Here is a 19,792-nt window from a genome sequence, read left to right on the forward strand (position 1 = left end):
AGGCTGGCCTCGAACTCAGAAATCCGCCTGCCTCTGCCTCCCGAGTGCTGGGATTAAAGGCGTGCGCCACCACGCCCGGCTTGATGTTGCTTTTTGTTGTAAAATATATCTAATCTTTCTGATGAAATATATGAAAAAATGCTTATGAGAAAAATATAAACTATTCAAGCTACTAGAAACCTATCTTTATATATCATCATGTAGTGGTACAAAACTATTTATAAAACCTAAAATAAGGTATATGAGAGAATGTTAGTATACTCAATCTTATGAGAGGTACTGTATAGCTACTATCATTTCAAGATACCAGTGTCCAAGTCAGGTACAGGGAACAATGTTCTGGGAAAATGTCAGAACAGCAAAAACACATGAGAAACAGAACATGAGCCCAGACTCTAAGCAAGAAGGAAATGTGGAATGTGAAAAACAATCCCTTCCAAGGAGGCCACTGTCCAAATATTATGAGAAATACTGTGCTCCCCCACAGTCAAAAACAGAGAAGAAATCTCAAAATACAATACAACATGGCAGCTGGTGAACAGCTCATACCTGCACAGAGGGCATGTAAAATACAGACACACATATGCAGGGGAAATAGTAAAAGACCTGTAACAGCCACATGCACTCCTAACGAGTTGAGTGGGAGACAACAGATAATGCTTTAGACCAAGGCAAAGCAGTGGCTGTAGAAATGGTCAGGGGCTAGGTGCTTGCTATAAAAGCGAGATCACCAGTCTCCATGTAAAAGATGGGCATGTATATGCGCACAAGCCTGTTAAGTCCAGCACTGGTGAAGAGGAGACAAGCAGAACCTGGGAGCTCACTGACAAGTTAGTCTATCTGAAATGGTGTCCTTCAAATTCAATGGAAAGATCTTGTCTCAAGAAATAGGGAGGAGAGCAATAGAGGAAGACACCTGATGTTTCCCTCTGGCCTCTGCATGCCTGCATCTAGCCTGGTCTTTAGTTCATCACAGTCAAAAGGACGGCAAAGGGCAACATGTGAGCAAGCACCAAAAGGATGGTTCAAGCTCGTTTCAGGGAACTACAGACGGCTCTTAGTAGATGGACTTTCAAGGAATCAGTAGATTCTCAGCCAGCCCAGGAAAAATTCAGGACTGGAAAGGAGACTGAGAGGTCTGGGACTGGCTGGAGCACATTAAGCAGTGCAGAGCACAAGAGCCCAGTATTAGTTCTGCCCCTCCCACACCAGCTTCAGAGTGCATCTGCAAAATGGAAACACTTTAGAGCAGCCAAAGTGATGTAAGCAAAAGACCTAATATGACTTGCAGCTGGCACCAATCAGTGTGAGGGACAGACACCATCACACAATTAAGCACTACTGAGCACCAGGAGAGGAGGAATCACTGAGGCTCAGGGCTGAAGGTGACCAGGGGCCTGCTGGAGACCAGGTTGCAGCAGGATGGAAGGCAGAATTAACCCAGGAACAAAGGGACGCTCCCTTACAGAAGGCCTGTTGTAACTTGCAGGTGTGTGTCCTGACACCAACTGAAATTGGAAGCTCTGCAGAGCTCCGAGCTGTTCAGTTCACGTATGCTGCTTTATCTACCGCGCTGTAAACTCACATACCGGTTTGGGGATGAAGTGGAAGTTTGACAGGGCATCCAATTTGAGGAAGAGAGAATCCATCATCTTCTGAATTTCTACATGCTCTGGATTGTCTTCTTCTTCAGTTTTTTGCTAAATGAGCAAGGTCAACATTAGATGAAGAAGCTTAACAATGTAGCACAGGAAAAACACTACAGGCAATGAAGTTTCTCAGACCCACAGCTTTAACTACCCAGCAACATTCCAGCCCATCCTGGCATGGGCACGCCTTTAATCTCAGTTCTCCAGAGGCAGAGGCAGGCCGATTACAGTGAGTTTGGGGTCACGCAGGACTACCCAGTGAGATCTTGTCTCAAACAAAAATAAAAAACAGAAACAAATCCCAGTCAGGGATAATGGTGCTACCAGTAATTCCCCCCACTCAGGAGACGGAGGCAGGGGTACTTCAAGCTCAAGACTAGCTTGGGTTACAGAGTGCTACCTTGAGGTAGGAGAGAAGAATGTCCCCAAAGTAAAATTACAGGTATCAACACCATGATGGTGCCAGTGTCTGCCAAGGTTGCACATTTTGGCACCCATTGCCTCTGACATGTAGAACAGGTAAATCCTTTGGCATTTTCCAACAAGAGTTAGGCTAATCAGAGCAGGATCACTAAATTTAAGGGATGTTAACAAATGTTGCTGAGGACAAAGAAATTAGATCCCTGGGAATTATATGAACCCAAGGAAATGAAAGCAGAGAAACAAACACACACACACACATAGGATTTGCTATATCCAGAAGTAGTGAACAGTCCACACGTTCAATTAAAAAAAAATGAATCAAGAAATTGTGGCACATATATAAATGGAATATTATCCAATAATAAAATAGAAATGAAGTGCTGCCGGGCGTGGTGGCGCACACCTTTAATCCCAGCACTCGGGAGGCAGAGGCAGGCGGATTTCTGAGTTTGAGGCCAGCCTGGTCTACATGAAAGTCACAAATTACATGACTTCATTTATACAAAAAGCCCAAACAGGCAAATTCACAGACCTGTAGCAGAGAGGGGTGGGAATAGGAAGCAGCAGGTTAGTGAGCTAGGCTTTGGGGAACTACAAACAGGTAGCCCTGGCTTAAAAACTGCACTAGGTGCTTCTGAACTATTCATTACTTAGTCTTGGTTTCTCCAGACAGTCTCACTATGTAGCACAGAACCATTGCAAAATATGAGCATGTATCAGTCTTTGAGGCCTAGCATTTCAGGAGTGTGCCATCATGCCTGACAAACTGTCTATGGAAAACAAATGTTTAATGTTATGTTATGTGAATGTAACTTGTTAGATTTACTCAGACTTTCCCACTGATATGGCAATGCCAGCCATTTAATTGTACAGAGTCAGGTTGTTTTATTTATATTTGCTCTTCCTCTAGCACTAAAGGTGCACTGTGAAAGGTAAAATGGTGTTTGTTTGTTTTTCTTTGTCATAATTACGACATAGTAGAGGTGCAAGAGGTGGGGGTGGGGGGCCCACAGGAATAAGAAGTGGCCGGCTCTGCCTGTGGCCCAGGTCAGAGAACATATGTCATTAGCACTCATCCCAATAAACCCAGGTGAAGAAGTAAGTCTTCCCCAGGATATGGCCTCGGCCTGCTATTTAATTAGAAATTAATTTTAGAATTTAAAAAACAAAAACAAAACAAACAACAAGAGCCTAAAGGTCCAGATCATCTCATAAAGAAATAAAATATATCAATTATTTCAAATATCAAGAAAATATTACTTCAGAATTACAACACCCTTTAATTGCCAGGAAGTCAATAGCTGATTATATAAATCAGTGCTTTTGTAGAGCAAGCCCCAACTTGCTCACACTCAGTGGGAACACTGTAAGTCCTCTATTCCTACCATGTGCTGTGAAACAGGTATCTGAGAGCTAGGTTAGATCAGGACTGGCTGACGATCTGGTTCTTCAGTCACAACCGTGCCTTGGAGGTCACCTTACCTGGTTGAGTTTGAGATATTCCTGCTCATAAATCTCAGCAAGGCTCAGCTTACTCTTCTCATGGTCCAGTGTCAAACGCTTTTTATATTCATACGCATCCTCTTTAGGTTTTTCTTTTCGTTCTACATCATCCCAAGCCTGAAATGCAAATAAGTCAATAGAATAACACATCTATTTCTATGCTTAGTAAGAAGTATAGCAAAGAAATTAATTTTTAACCTCAAAAGTGATTATCTGGGGCTGGGGCTACAGCTCAGGTGGTAGAATGTTTGTCTTGCCTACATGAAGCCTTGGGTTCAGTCCCTAGCCCCACAAAAACAGGGCATGGTAGTCCATGCCGGCAATACCAGCACCTGAAAGGTTGAGGCAGGAGGATCAGAAGTTAAAGGTCACCCTCAGGCTATTTAGTGAGTTCCAGGTCATTCAGGAGTACATGAAACCCTATCTCAATAAGAATAACAACAACAATAATAATAACGACTGCTCAATGTAATGGCTCATGCCTTTAATCGCAGTGCTTTGACTTTTAAACAAGCCCAATCTACACAGTACTCCAGGCCAGCCAGGGCTACATAGTGAGACCCTGTCTCAAAAAAAGTGGTCCTTTTTTCATGTCACAAAAAAGCATGATGAAATGTAAAGAGAACATTAGCTTAAGTATTCCTTCTGCTTTTGTTTTAAATCAGTTTTTCTCTTGATACCAACTTTAATTTCCTTGTCACCATTTGCTAGGAATTTAGCCAGAGCTTCATACGGTTCTACCAGAGCCATACCACCAGTCCTTAGATTTCTTTTAGAGCCATTTCTCCAGCCCATCTCACTACATGGTTAAATAAACCTCACATTTGTACTTCACTCTCACATGGTACTGTCTTGCTCTTGCTCCTCCATTTTAGACACACTGAGGAAGCATCCCTTACTATACTTGTCATAGAAGGCCTTTTCTGGGCATTAGATTTTCTGGGGCTGGGGCTACAGCTCAAGTGGCAGAACACTTACGGCATTTAGAATTTTTATTCTAGGCTCACAAAAACAGATCAAGTCCCAAAAATTCTTTGGTAGGTCATTAACATCTGAAAAGATGGACCCTTAATTGACTACAGCATATCCTGTGTCTAGACTGAAGAAGGGTCTTGGATATGACCACAGCAGGCCAGATGCCCTAGAGTCCACCCACTGAACAAGATTCAGAACAGATGGTACTGGCCACCCTTCCTATCAGGCTCATTACTTTCTTGGGTATGAGCAAAGAGAGTGCCCTACATACAGTGAATGCAAAAATATCCATGTCCAGTGTCAAGGCTTTAAGGTCAAGAGGATCAAATAAAAATTTTAAAAAGCATCATTTCTAAAAACTGCAGTGAAAACTAAAATTCACTCTGTTCTTACTGACCTGATCTCGTATCCTCTGTTTAATGATATCTTCTAGATGGAGGGTGGTCTCCTCTGTGATTACAGGGGCTAAAAGAAACATATCATGTTTGTTAGAAAAACCACATATCAGACCAGAAATTCTCAAATCCTTATTGGACCCACAACATAAGCAGTACCTGTGAACTTACTGAAGAAACAAAATCTCAGGCCAACCCTACACCTTTTAAATCAGACAGTGGAGAACTACTCACAGTGTTCTGTTTGTAAGCCTACACCCTGCACAGTTCACTGAATTGTACACAGTTGAACTGAAAACCCTGGCTATGTCATCAAGTTCTTGTAGCATTAAGTTCAAAGCTGAGAGTAGGGGTGCACGCCTTTCATGCCAGCATTGGAGAGGCAGAGGCAGGCAGATCTCTGAGCTCAAGGCCAGCCTGGTTCACAGAAACCCTGTTTTGAAGAAAAAGAAAAAAGAAAAAATAGAAAAGAAAAATTCTGTGTGTGTGTGTGTAGGCTGGCCTCAAACTAGCCAAGTAACCCGAGGATGACTTTGCACATCTGTGGAACTCTGAAACTTTTGCCTCAATCTCTCAAGTACTAGGCTAGGCCACCATGCATGGTTTCTGCGGTACATAGGTTCATATCCAGGAATTCAAGCATTCTAGGCAAGCATTCCACCAACTGAACTATATCTGTAGGCTCATCTGGGATTTAACAAGCCTTCTGATGTTCCTCCAAGTTTAAGAACCATAAAACTTAAATGGATCTGGTAAATGATAGCACTTCTATCCCAATGCTCTAGGACACCCTCCTTAGCAGTTAAGTGCCATGATATTGGCACTTTCCTTCTGTGTGAGTGAGCACATGAGCACACATGTGTATGTTTCACGGAGGCCAGAGGTCAACACTGGGTACCTTGCTGGAATGCCTTCCACCTTATCTTTTAGACAGGGTCTCTAACTGAACCTATGACATGAATTCTACCAAACAGCGGGTCACCAGCCATCCCCCCACCACTGCCTCCTCAGCACTAGGATCATGGGAGCTTTTTGGTGGGGAATGGGGATCCCAATTTAGGTCCACATGTTTGCAGAGCAAGTAATTTACCAACCTGAACACCTCCCCAACTCTAACAATTACTTTTTAATGATGAAGAGCACATACAATCACAAAGATGCACAGGAGACCAAAGGCCAAGATTTCAACCTGTTACCAACTGGTGAATTCAGTTAAATGGCACAGGTATTCACCGCACTATTTTTTCAACTCGTATGTTAGCAAGTTTTTAAAACAAGCAGAGGAAAAAAACGATCAGCACTCAAAATCTTTCTGAAAGGAACTACAGAAAAGCACAAAAGAAGACATGCTGTAGAAGCTCAGCAGACACCATACCCATCCTGACTGCATGGTCAAAGTGGAGGGTCTCTTCCAGCAGGCTGTTCTCTGGCCGCTTCTGCGCTGTCACTTCCCCTTGAAGCTGCCAAGGCTTTTTATCCAATAACTCTTTTTCCAAAGATGCGATTTTCTCATTCATCTAGGACACAAGACAGGAGTTAGTCGCAATGCTGTGCTTACTGAGGTGCTAAGCTCCCTAGGAGCACCGTGGTTTACTTGGGGACTCTGTTCTACTCAAATGACCTAAATCTTCACAAGCCACTGGTATGCTGCATTATCACAACTTCCTAAAGTAATTTTTTTGCCTGGAATATTAGTTTTGATGGAGACTGGCCCTTGACTCCACAGCCAATTTTCTCATTTCTACTCCACAACAGACATTTTCAAAGACATTAACAGACACAATGCAACTTGATCTTGCAGAGTCTTCCTGTTTGCCTACTCGTCCTTCTGCTCACCTGTTAGGTCTGAAGTGGTTCTTATTCTGCAAATAACAAAAGTGTTTACTTTCACCTTATCTTTTGTTTCTTTGCTGACAAGTCCAAAATAGAAGTTAGGTGACAGTGGGGACTGTAACATGGACACTTTGTCCTATTCTTGTTAAAGCAATGTTTCTAGAATCTAGCCAATAACCATGATGGCAGCTTTTGACCTGATGAATTTGTAGTTCACTGAATACAAAAAGGAATAAAATTTGGTCAGATCTCCCTGACTTATCTGCAGCTGATCATGTTTTACTCAAACGATCTAAATCTCTACAACAAGAATTATGCTTGATTCCCTAATACTGAATTAAAAGAATGAGGCCCATCTGACTTTGTGGCAATGCTCTCACCAAATTCTTTTAGATTCTTGCTTTAGTACTCAACAATGACACTCAAGACTATATGGATACTTACATGCTGAGTCAGATTTAGTTAGTCCCATTTATAAATACTGCTTTACTCTTTACATGTGGTTATCAACTAAACATTAATTATTTATTCCTCGAAGGTCTGTATAATTCCTCTGTGAAACCAAATATTTTTTGGGATGTGGGGAGAAGTGATGTGGGAAGACATTAAGGTAGCAACACATTATAAAGCTATTTCCTTTAGACCTTCTACATCTTCTTGGGACAAGGTGACAATCGTGGACTTCAAATTGCCTTTGAAAAATAATTCTTTAGGTAATTGTAGTATTTCAGTTTCTACTTGCTCTCACTTTCGTGTGATGTAACTTTAAGATGAATTAATGACAGAACCAAAGGACAAGGGCTAAAGTTATTACAACCAGTTGCATATTATCTGCCTGGCACTCAATACAGAGACACCTCCTAGAGCAGCTCACATAGTTAAAAGAAGGTCACGGGATGGCTGAGCAGAAGCTCACACAAACAGGAAAACAAGTACAGAGAAACAGAGAATTTACAAAGCAGGCTCCAAATGAAGGCTACTGGCTAGAAAATGGAGGCACTAACTTATGCAGATTACAGGATGTTCTTCATGAGGTATCTATGTACAGCATACATAGCACTGATACTATTATTATTTCTATTTTATGAGAGAAAGTTGGCTACAGTTTGCTACTCACTATGTAGCCCAAATTCACCCTGAACTTGACATCATCTTCCTGTCTCAGATTTCCAAATGTTGGATTTAAAGGAACACACCATAATACCTAGCTCAGTATGCAGAATCTTTAGAAAGCAAGGTCTTTGCTTTTAAAAGGATAGGTTAATTGTTTGAGTTCCTACCATGTTAAACATACAATATTCCTAATAATTACCTTCTCCTGTCTTTTTTCAAAAGAGGATTTAACTTCATCAGATTCTTGCTTTACAGCTAAGGGACTTGTATCTTCAGCCTCATCATCTGGCAAAGCAAATGTCACTCTTTTCAAGCCTTCTTTATGTTGATCACTATTCTCATCTTCTTCCAAGTCATTATCTTCATCCCTATAATACCAAGATGGATCAAAGGAAAAATAGAAGCTACTAGAAACTCAAAGATAAATATCCCAAATATAAAGTACTTCTTAATACCTAATGACAGTCAACAGCAAACTTCTAGGGTCACTAAGTCTCTATGGAACAAAAGATACTCTTGTTTTTTTTAATTTTTATTATTATTTTGCATACATGACATGTAGCCCACAATGTAGAAGTCATCATAAATGTAGAGGTCAGAGAACAATTTCAGTGAGAGTAGAGGATCAACTTTTCTGATCACTTAGGTTCCAAGGCTCACACAGCAAGTCCTTTTATCTGCTGAGCCATCTCACTGGCCTAAAAGGAAGAGATTTTTTTTTTCTTTCTTTCCTTTTTGGTTTTAGTTTTTTGTTTTTGTTTTTAAACAGGGTCTCTATGTAGCTCTGGCTGTCTTCAAACTCTCCAGGTCAACTAAGCTGGACTAAAACTCACAGAGCTCCACCTCTGCCTTCCAAGTGCTATGACTAAAGCTGCCCATTATGATTAAAGGTGTACAAAATTATGCCTGGCTAAGAAAGATATGCTTTAGGTGAAATGCTTGCGAGGTGGGAACAGGAGAAAAGCACTAATACACCAAATCCACACCATGCTCACTTAGACAAACAACCCTGGAGCTGAGAGATGGCTAAGAACCAGAGGATCAGGTCCCAGGAGACACATGGTGGCTCACAGCTGTCTGTCTGGTGGCTCTTGTATCTCCAGCTCCAGGGGATCTGACACCCTGTTCTGGCCTTCGCAGTCACCACACATGCATGTGGTGTGTACACATACATGTAAAAAAAACCACTCATACACATACATTTTAAATACTTTTTTAAAAAAAAAATGTTTTATTGGCACAAAACCCAATGCAAGCTCCTTCTTTATAATATAAAAGACAAGCTGGGTAGTGGCTACACACATCTTTAATCCCAGCACTCAGGAGGCAGAGGCTCTGTGAGTTTGAGGCTATCCTGCTCTATAGAACGAGTTACAGGACATCTAGGGCTAAACAAGAAACAAACAAACAAACAAACAAACAAACAAATAGCTGCTACTGGTGGTGCAAATTTTATTCTTTAAATGATCTCCAATGTTGTTGAACTTCAGAGACATTTTCTAGCTGTCTGATGGCTGAGAACCCTTTACTAGATGTATCCGACAACCTGAGAAATACCTCACAGCTCTGACTGGATCACTCCTGCTTAGAAACTCGAGAAGGATTTGAAATGCTCACGTGTCAAAGATGCTTTCTTCTGCTTCCTCAGCGAACCCTTCCTCTTCCTCTTCCTCTTCGTCTGAGCCCAGCTCTCCATCAACGCCAGTTATGTCCTCATCACTTTCAACTGGATCAAAGAAGTCTTTGTATTTCAGATTTCTGCTACTTTTATTTGACTAAAATAAAAAACATTTTTGAAAAGTTTAAAGATAGAAAAATATATAAACATACTCATGTGCCTATGTATATTATACACACAAACTGTTTCCTAACATCTCCACTACCCCACCAGAAATAGTTATTAGAGAAACTGGAACTAGTTGACCACCATAAAACCATTAGGACAACTGAAGCACAACTTAGCAAAGGCTGGCTTTGAGGAGCCACAATCTTCCTGCCTCAGCCTCCCACTTCCGAGGATTACTACACTCCTGCACCACTGGCTCAGCTCTTAATTTTAATTTATTTCTTTATGTTTGTTTGTTTTTTCCTTACTTCATTTGGGCTCAAATGAGGTCTGAGGCACATTAAATTTCTCCTTAGGAAAACATGACTTGTACTTTAAAGAAACAGTTTTTGTATTTTTTTTCCCAAAACCTTACCTTAATCTTCTGCCGCCCAAACAGCCCTCCCTCGTTTTCATCTGAATCAATGTCTTCAAAAAGGTCGATGTCCTCCTCGTCCTCCTCTTCACCATCTGGTCTTTTTTCCTCTTCTTTTTCTACTTTTTCTAAGAAGCTCTCCATTTCAGACAGTTTGAAGAACTTATCATCTACGACAGACTTTTCTCTTGGTTTCCCGGGTGGCTTGATTTGCATCTTGGTCTGCTGCTCCAATTTGCCAATATCAAAGTCAAGGTCAGAATCGTCATCGCTGAAAACAGGACTTTTCCTTGGGTCAGATTTCCTGGAGCTTTTGGCTCTGCCCCTCCCTTTAGGAACATCACCACCCTCGTCTGACAGTTGTTCTTCCTCCAAGTCTGCCTCTAGGTTCTCCTGGTTAACAGCCTCCACCTCTGAGGCATCCTCTTCGCACTCCTCATCTTCACCTTCTGGGAGAAGGCTGAGATCTTCATCCTCAACCGTCTCACTAACTGCACTCTGGAAGTATTGCAAGACCGGTTCATTCTGCAATTCTAGTTGTTGCCAAATCTGCTCATCATCAAAACTGTTTATCTCAAGTTTCTGTAAAGGACTTCCAGAGATTCGGCCATTCTCTAATATTTTATTAAAGTCATAGAGAACTTTTGTTAAAGATGTGAAGTTTGATGCTAGTCCATTCTGAATTCTATTGGAAAGAAAATTAAGTGAGAATGAATTATACACAATAACATCAAGCATTTTTAAATAAAAGAAAAAAACATATCTGATTTGCAAATTAAAATGTAAATGAAACATCAATTTTAAGTACAGATTCTAGTTCCCAACAGTATCCTGCTGATGAGCCAGACCGTAAAAACCTGACTTTGCTGTATATACTGAAGGTTACTCATCTACTTGCCTGGAGATACCCAGGAAGTCAGCCTTCAATCCTCAAATCTGCATCATACATACTCTTTACCTATTAGTCATTTGGCAAGTGATTCCCACCTGGCTTTAAGTTTGAGAAAAATTATCTAAGGATATGATATCTGAAATGGGATTGAGACCTACAGATAAAATAGAGTATCCAGCACAGATGTGGAAACACATAACTCTGGTTTTCAGACAATGTGAAGAACAGAAAGACCAAGTCAGCTGTAGTGTGACTGAGGAGGCAGAGTGTAAACCACGCAGCGTTCTGAGACAGGAACACTTTAAGCGTAATGAGAACAGAGTTGCAGGCTGAAGTTTGAAATGATAATTTACAAGGTGGAAACAGAAAGCATGATAAAGTCGAGTTGTTAGAAAGCTGATGAAGCATCGCAAAGGATTTTTATGTTGGAGACGCGGTCAGTATGACAACTAGGAATCAGTGTCTAAATTTAGCATAGGCAGGATTCCAAGGATGCTAAAGGGATAGAGAAAATAGGACAGAGAAAAAAATGAAAGCATCAAGGAATAGGACAGAAAAAAATGAAAGCATCAAGGAAGCAGACTAGCTGAATGTGAATAAATGAGATGATAGAACTGCCTTTTCGTGGCGCAGTAAATGTAAGCTTAGGTAACAGAAACGGGGAAATGACTTCAGGGGAGAGAAGAGTACAGGACGGGGCAGGGAGCTCTATTTTGGACACAATGAGTCTGTGATGCTGTTGCTAAGATTTTCATTATAAGTCAGAGTCATAATTTTACAGAACTTAATCGAAGTGCTGGGAAGAAAGAGGTCTCTCCTATTTTTTTAAATTTATTTTTCTTTCCTACAATACATCCCAATTGCAGCCTCTTCTCCCTCCTCACCTCCCCAGATCCACAGTACTCCTCCGTTTCTCTTCAGAAAAAGTAGGCTTCCAGAGATATCAACCAAACACAACCCCTCATTTCAAGGCAATCCGGCAGGGGTACAAGAGCAGGCAGAGACGCCACTACTGCCACTGCTACAAGTTCCACAAAAACCCCAAGCTTAACAACCACAACATATATGCAGAGGTCTCAGCGCTGACCAGCGCAGGCGCCTTGATAGCCAGTAAAGTCTCTGTGGGCCCCTCCCTGAGCCCTGGTTAGTGGATTCTGTGGGCCATGTTCTTGTGGTGTCCTGGGACCCCTATGGCTCCTACAGTCACCCCTCCTCCCTCTTCTGCGGGCTTCTCCGAGCTTCGTCTACTGTCTGGCTATGGGTCTCTACCACAAGTCGTGAAAATGCATTGACAAGCAACAAGTACGTACTTTCTGTGTGTATTTTGGGGACACAAATTCAGAAAGCATATTCCGCCCTCAATGAGCCTCTCTGGACGCGAATAACTGGGCTTAGTGCAATAGCCCACAACTAGGAAATCTGCACCGAGCCGCTTTTACTTTTAGCATTTTGACAGGCCAACGGAGCAAAAACTGTCTGAAGTTGGGGCTAAGCGACCTGTACTTTTCCTTCCTGGCTTTCAGAAGTTGTCATATGCTGGCCCGCCCAGCACCGGTGCGATGCGCGCTGCTCTCTCCCAGACCTGGATCTGTACTTACGTGAGGAAGCACTCCGGTCGGTTGGTGGCTTTCTTGATTTCCCTCAGACACCGTTCCAGGGTCTGACGACGAAACACGCGAGGCGCCATAGCTACACACTACGGCGCCACGCGAGGGCTTAGAGCCGACCGGAAGCAGTACGGCAAACACACGCCTTATGCAACTTGGAGCTCAGAGCCTAAAGTTCCGCGACACACAGGTTCCGGCCTATAGCCGCAAACGCTTCTATTGGGCATGCGTAGGGGTGGGGCAGACCATCGAAAAGAGCCATTGGTCATCTCAAGCGCCTTGGCACTTTCTCCAAATGTTTTGTATTTCTAAGACCACAGTGGTGTCGCGTGATTGCTTTCTGCTTTTGCATTCGATACAATAAGTATTTTAATGTAACGAAAAAGAAGGTCGCTTCACGCGGCACCCGCCACTCCCCCGCTTGTCTGGCCGTCAGTCAAGCTCCGCGTCTCGAGACCCCGCCCCAGGTCTCACGCCCCGCCCCTTGCTAGCCTAGCTCTCTTCAGCTGTCTAGCTCCCTGAAGGGTATTGGGCACCCCGGACTCGCGCCCCGCCCTTGCCCCGTTTTCCACGCCCACTTCAGCTTTGACACGCCCCGGGCCTCAGTCCCCGCCCCCTGCCCACTCTCCCAGTTGGCTCTGCCGTAGGTCGCTGTGCTAGCCTGTAGCTTCTGGACATGAGGCGTGTAGTGAAGGCCGCCGCGTTGGCTGCGGGCGCTACAGGTGAATACCGGGCACTATCAGGGACTCAGGGTGCGGGGCACGCTGGACGGGAGGCCGCGGGTGGCCAAGGCCTGGGTCTGAAGTGTTGGGCTCCCGGAGCTACACTCTCTTAGCACGGGAGTTCCTTATTGTCCTCTGTGCTCAGGGGTTGCCCTTGGCAAACATGGACCAGACAGGTAATCTGCCTAGGAACAAGTCAGGACTTGCAGTAAAGCTGGAGGGGACTTGAGTTATTTATTATATGTGTGCTCTAAGAGATAGGAGAAAAGAGCAAAGTGGCGAGTCCTGAAAGTGACTCCAAGCCTGTTTTACACACGTACCACACTAAATGTTTTCATCAGACATGTGCAGGAAAGGAACAAGCGGAAGGATTTATAAGTTCCTTGAATTCTTTCGACCTCCATCTCTTTTATCGATAAGCAGAATCTTGGTGACAGATGCCCAACTTTCCCACCTGTCTCACTTTCTCTTCCATTTTCTTCTTTCTTCATGATGGCAGTTACTACCCTCAGGCTAAGATTTTCTGCTTGGAAGAAAATATACGGCAGTATCGTTCCAGGGTTACTCCGCTACATTTGTGACAAATCCATTAGCTAGCATACTTAAAAGGTGTTCAGGAGAATGAACTGGAAGGCCTGGAGAGTTCTGTCTGCTCATCTGTGGAAACTAGTCATCTTTCCAAGTCTGCTCTTAGGTTGAATTTGTTTTTTGTGGAACGCTCTAGCCTTTCCAGTCAATCACAAAATTCCTCGTCTGCTCTAACAAACAAGTTTCCAAGGCAAAGTCATGGGCCACAAACAACCCCCGCCCCCCCCAAAAAAACAAAGCAAAACAAAACAAAAAAAGCTGGGCGTGGTGGCGCACACCTTTAATCACAGAACTCGTGAGGCAGAGGTAGGTGGATTTCTGAGTTCGAAGCCAGCCTGGTCTACATAGTGAGTTCCAGGACAACCAGGGCTATACAGAGAAACCCTGTCCAAAAACAAAAACACCTTAGTACTGTGTGTATGTATATTGTAGCAAAAGCCAGAGCACAAAAGTGAAAATAATTTTCTGATTAACAGTTAATGCTGGAGTTTTGCTAATACTCCCTGTTGTATATATGCCAGGTCAAATATAAGCCACCTTCTTAGCTCACTCATCATACGTTGGGTTTTTTATTTGTTTTTTGTAAATATCTACTAAATCAGAATCACTCCTTCTCTCTTAGCAAGCTCTCTCTCAGAAATTAGGCATTACTCGTCAGACATACTAATGATACTAAAGTCTGAGAATCTGGGCTGAGACTATAGCTGAGATGCTGGAGTGCTTTCTAGTGCACAAATCCTGGGTTCAGCCTTCGTTCCCACATAAACCAGTGAGGCGGTGCATACCTGTAATCTCAGCACTTGGGAAATATGCATGGCTCCATCCTCCGGTACACACCAAGCTTGAGGGCAACCCAAGATTCATGAAACTGCATCAAACTAAAATACGATTGTATTTTTCAATTGAGAAAAAAAGGAGTTGCAAAAGACTCTGGGTATAATTTCATGGAGAAGTACTTGTCAAGTTATATAAGGGCATAGGTTTGATTCCCAGCATGGAAGGAAAAGGAGTGAGTAGAACACATTAGTTTCTCGACATCAACTCTGATGTCTGACAATCTGGGCTCAAGTCTTTGCCATTTAAAGTGATGTTGCAAAGAACCTAATCTCGATAGGCCTAATTCCAGATTTCTAAAAATGGAGGCCATAATATCAACCTACAGAGTCGCAGTAAAGATTAAATAGCTCAGGTATTCAGTGTGCCTATATCATCTCTATTTTATGGCCGTGCAAACTAAAAGGTAAGGCCATGCTATCCCTCCACCTCAGAGCTTGCGCTTTCCCAACCTAGTCCCAAACTACATTTTACGTTTGTGACTTCCCAAGAGTCGGAATACAAATATCTTTGAAAAGTTAGCTCGAGGCTGGGGGGGATAGCCCAGCCAGTAAAGGGCCTACAGGTGTGATGACACAAAGTGTGATGACCTGAGTGCTGTTCCCCAACACATGTGTAAAAGAAGTTAGCCATAATTGCACACATCAGACGGAGTTGTGGCACTGGGGAAGGAGCACAGGCAGATCTCCAGAGCTCACTTACCAGCCAGTCTAGCCAGTCACCATGGGATTCATTTAGAGACTTGTCTCAGAAGCAAACATATAAGGATAATGTAGAGGATACCTAATTTCATCTTCTGGCCTTTGTGAACACACCCACTTGGCTTAATGTGGTAATTCATAATATATACATATATCAGAACATCACATTGTAAATTTTCTCAGTGGATATGATTTATGCTTGTCAATCATGCCTCAATAAAGTTGAGGGAGGAGTCATAGTATTTTAAACCTTTTATTTCCAGTTGCTTGGCCTACAAGATTTTATCCACAGCCTCTTACTGGAGAATCATAGCTCTTCCTCCTTTAGATAAAGCTCACAGAACGATTAAAAATGTGCAGCATGTATTAGATTCATCATGTTGTACGTGTGCCACCTTGGTCATGTTGTAAATGTTTTCATAACCCAAACAGAAGCCCACGTGCATTAAACAGTCTCTCTCCATATCAGTTATATTTCTATTGCTATGAAGACACCACAACCAAGGCAACATTGGAGAAAGAATTTATTGGGGCCTTGAGTTCCAGAGAGTGAGTCCATGACCATTACGGCAAGGAAGCAATGGCAGCAGGCAGGGAGGCAGGCATAGTGCTGGACCAGTAGCTTGGAACTTACATCCTTATCAGCGAGTGGGGAGCAGAGAAGGAGACACTAAGAAACCTCAAAGCCCACCTCCACTGGCATAATTCCAACAAGACCACAACTCCTAACCATCCCCACACAGTTCCATCAACTGGGGAGCAAGCATTCAGATATATGGATCTATGGGAACCACTCTCATCCAGACCACCCCAATCCCCAGTCTCTCTTCCTCCCAGCCTTTAGTAAGCCCATTCTGCCTATCTCTGTGCTGTGAACTATTCTAGATGCTTGATATAAATGGGATCATACTGTGTATGATCTTATGTCCAGCTCTTATCATTTAGCATGATGTTTTAGAGGTTCTTCCTTGTTAGAGTATCAGTAAGGTTGAGTGATAGACCATGGTTTGTCTGTGGGAATATGGCTGCTGCAAACATTAGAGTATCCATTCTGTTTAAATTTTGCTTTTCAGGTTTGTTTTGAGTACTCCAGAGTAGATATTGGGTGCTGTGATAATTCTGTGTTTAAATTTTGATTTGAGGAATAGCTGAACCATTGCGTGACAACCACACCATTTTACCTTTTGTTCAACATTGTACAAGGTTTTTAATTTCTGTGCATTCTACTTGCCTTCTCTGACAATCACCTACTGGAGTGTCTGATGTGTCCGTGGACTATTTTTGTATTCTATCCTTTTTGTTTGCCCATCTATCTATCTGTTTGAGGCAAGGTCTTGCTATGTAGTTCTGGCAGGCCTGGAACTGCTCTGTAGATCAGGCTGGCTGTGAACCCCTGAGTGTTGGGATTGAAGGTGTGCTCCCCATGCTCCCTGGCCCTTCGTTTTTAAGTAAATTCTGTCACTGAGTTTTCACTGTTATCATTTTTTACACCATTCCTAAAATATATGTTTTAAGGACCAAAGAAAGCCAATAAAAAGATATTTTTTTTCTCATGTCAGTTTTCTCATTTCTAGAGAATGTAGTTACCACTTATTTCTAGAGAGAAGATGGTGTCAAAGGCTTAGCAACTATGACATAAAGATACTGTTGTCTTTCTCCCATATTAAAGAAAGTTTGTTTTTGGAAGATCGAAAGAATGAGCTGTTCTATTGAACCAAATGATAGATAAGAAGCTACAGAGAAAGCTCCAATAACTGCTGCTCGCGCTTTTTTTTGGTGTGCTGGAGTGTATGTTGTCTTTAGAGCAGAATGTATGGGTTATTACGTTTGTGTTCACTTGACCACCCTATCATGTGCTCCTTGGATATTTCTGTATGTTCCTATTAGCAGTAGGATATCAGAGATAGGACCTGGACTCATTTTCTGACCTTTCCCTATAATTTCTTACTGCACACACTATCTGGAAAGCTTACTGACATTATCCATCTATATTGCTTTAAAACTACTGTATTGAACCCATTGCAAACTAGCACCTTCAGGAGAAATGCATAGAAGGAGAGGGGAAGGAGTTCGACTAAAGATGTTGCTCCCATGTGTGCATTGTCCTCCTGTGTGGGGTCCTGGAAACCTGACTGGGGTGACTCAGGAATAAAGAAAGGACAGACACACATACAGAAAAGCTAGGATGGAGTAGGCTGTGCTCACTCTGATGGAGGGCAGCAACACAACCTGGAAACTCAGCATGTGTTTTATGTGCAGCAAGAAAGGGGTAGGTTAGCTATTCTAGGTGGAGGTCTCTGCAAGGGATCAGAGTCAGGTTGCAGTCATCTGGGAGGAGGCAGCTGCTATTGCTAGATTTGGCGCACATTGGTCAGTTGTTCCTAGACACACTCCTACTTGGACCAGAGGAAGACTTGGTCATTCCCGTGGGTTACCATTGGGGTCCTTGACATGGCTATGCTCATGGCAACAAGACACATTCACTCAGGACTTTATCCTGTCTACCACACATTTGTAATACTGTGCTCTCTTGAAGTAGGTTTATGGAAAATAGTTCATGCAATTCATTGGCAAGCCATCAATGTATGTCCTTAGCTGACCCAATTCGCTGAGTAAGTGTCCCAACTGGTGAGGTATTGAGAAGGAAAACTAGGGATGCGAAAATACAAAGACAGGGATCTGGGGCCAGGAGGCCTTGCACAAGCTGATGACTTATGCCAAGGAAGTTTATGAAGAAGTACAAAATATTATGTACTATTTGTGGGGTGAGAACAGGCCATGGAGAACAGAAAGCTCACCAAACAATAGTGACTAAGAGAACATAGCTGCCTTAGGACTGATAAGTACAGGTCTTCAGGGGAGAAATTCAGGCTCCAGGAACTGAAACGTTAACTCCATGGAGGCCCTGGATCTGGTCCTAGACCCAGACCTTGTCAATTCTGCCCCTGGACAAGGACATAGAACTAATATCCCTTTGTCCTTCTGTCAAGGCCTTTGTGAAGGCCATGGATTGGTGTGACTCCCAACACTCAGCAGTGAGAATTTGGAAATTCACTGTGTGCCTCCTCTAAGTGTCTGACATTGAATTATGGTTTTGGCACCACCTGTATACTCTTCACACTAAACTGAACATTAAATATTTAGTGGATGGTCCTACTATGTTTTGAAAACAGAGAAAGAATAGAAAACATTATGGCATTTCACTTTATAAAGATTGGATATTCTCTTTGTGGGGATTGAGTTTCAATTGTACATTTCTATTTGTGTATCTTGGGTATTTATAAATTTAGATTCCATGATAATACAGAGAGTACATAGCATTGGACTACATTAACCTCTTGGTGATGAGCACTTTTGGGTGTTCTGGTAATTTGTCATACAAACCAAGTTGTAGTAGAAGACCTTCTTAAACTAAATTAAGTGGTATATTTTTACAATATAATACTTACACCATATGTATGTAGTTTTCATTCTGTAGAGCCTGGCTCTTAAAGCTTAGTGTTTAGGAAGTAAAGAAGCAGAATAACAGATAGGGGAACCACCCTCCCCTATACCCACCACTCAGTCATCTTCTCCAGTTGCTGAATGTCATAATTAAGTCTCAATTGCTGTGACAAACATCACAACCCAAAGTAACTTGAGGAGAAAATGGCTTATTTTATCTTACCCTTCAGGTAAAAGTCCATCACTGAGGAAACTCAAGGCAGGAGCTCAAGTCAGGAACTGAAGAGGAGACCATAGAGGAGTGCTATTATTGCCTCTCATGGCTTGCTCAGACTGCTTTCTTATTATACCCAGAACCACTATCTGAGGAAAGGCAAAACCCACAGTAGACTGGACTCGCCCACATCAGTCACTAATTAAAAAGATGCACCGCAGGTTTCCCCAAAAGCCCATCTGGTGGGAGCATTTTCTCAATTAAGGTTCCCACTTCCCAAATGACTCTCCCATGTGTCTGGTTGTCATAAAACTATCCAGCACACCAAAGAGGGCTTCTTCACAGCCCAAAGTAGCTCTGCTTCTATTCTGTCAAAATTATATAAAGAAGTAATGTAAAAAATGACAACAAAAAAACCTCCGGCTCAGAAGAAATCCCAACATGTTATATATACCTTGATCTTGTTTTCCACCAAAAAGTTATATAACCCCTGTCCTGCTCACTGTCTCCTTGAAAGAGTTCTAACTACAGCTTGGTCCTGCTCAGTAGGTGCAGGGCTGGAGGGTGGAAAAGTTCACATTGGCTTGTCCAGTCTTTCTGTGAGCCTGACATGTTTATGGAAACCAGTAGTTTGGGGATGTTTTTTAGTAGACTGTCAATCCCTGTCACTCCCTCCTGTTTCCTTGTTGGAATGTTTT

The 19,792-nt window shown here is 42.6% G+C and overlaps 2 protein-coding genes across 3 annotated transcripts in view; one reads left to right on the forward strand and one right to left on the reverse strand.

Annotated features, from left to right (window-relative positions):
• Mphosph10 (M-phase phosphoprotein 10) overlaps positions 1–12,713 on the reverse strand; it is a 15,657-nt gene extending 2,944 nt beyond the window's left edge. Inside the window, exons 1-8 of the mRNA XM_021167223.1 lie at positions 12,583–12,713; positions 10,093–10,777; positions 9,509–9,666; positions 8,091–8,259; positions 6,321–6,462; positions 4,948–5,015; positions 3,555–3,692; positions 1,590–1,700 (exon numbers count right to left, since the gene is read on the reverse strand). Coding sequence (XP_021022882.1) covers positions 1,590–1,700; positions 3,555–3,692; positions 4,948–5,015; positions 6,321–6,462; positions 8,091–8,259; positions 9,509–9,666; positions 10,093–10,777; positions 12,583–12,671 — 1,560 coding nt within the window. The 5' untranslated portion in view covers positions 12,672–12,713. The remainder of the gene's footprint in view (positions 1–1,589; positions 1,701–3,554; positions 3,693–4,947; positions 5,016–6,320; positions 6,463–8,090; positions 8,260–9,508; positions 9,667–10,092; positions 10,778–12,582) is intronic.
• A 377-nt stretch (positions 12,714–13,090) lies between these two features.
• Mcee (methylmalonyl-CoA epimerase) overlaps positions 13,091–19,792 on the forward strand; it is a 20,582-nt gene continuing 13,880 nt past the window's right edge. For both annotated transcript variants that reach the window (XM_021168139.2, XM_029479909.1), the window contains exon 1: positions 13,091–13,313. In XM_021168139.2, coding sequence (XP_021023798.1) covers positions 13,268–13,313 — 46 coding nt within the window. In that variant the 5' untranslated portion in view covers positions 13,091–13,267. The remainder of the gene's footprint in view (positions 13,314–19,792) is intronic.

The sequence above is a fragment of the Mus caroli genome, chromosome 7 (genome assembly GCF_900094665.2).
Source record: "Mus caroli chromosome 7, CAROLI_EIJ_v1.1, whole genome shotgun sequence".
Taxonomy (NCBI): Eukaryota; Metazoa; Chordata; class Mammalia; order Rodentia; family Muridae; genus Mus; species Mus caroli.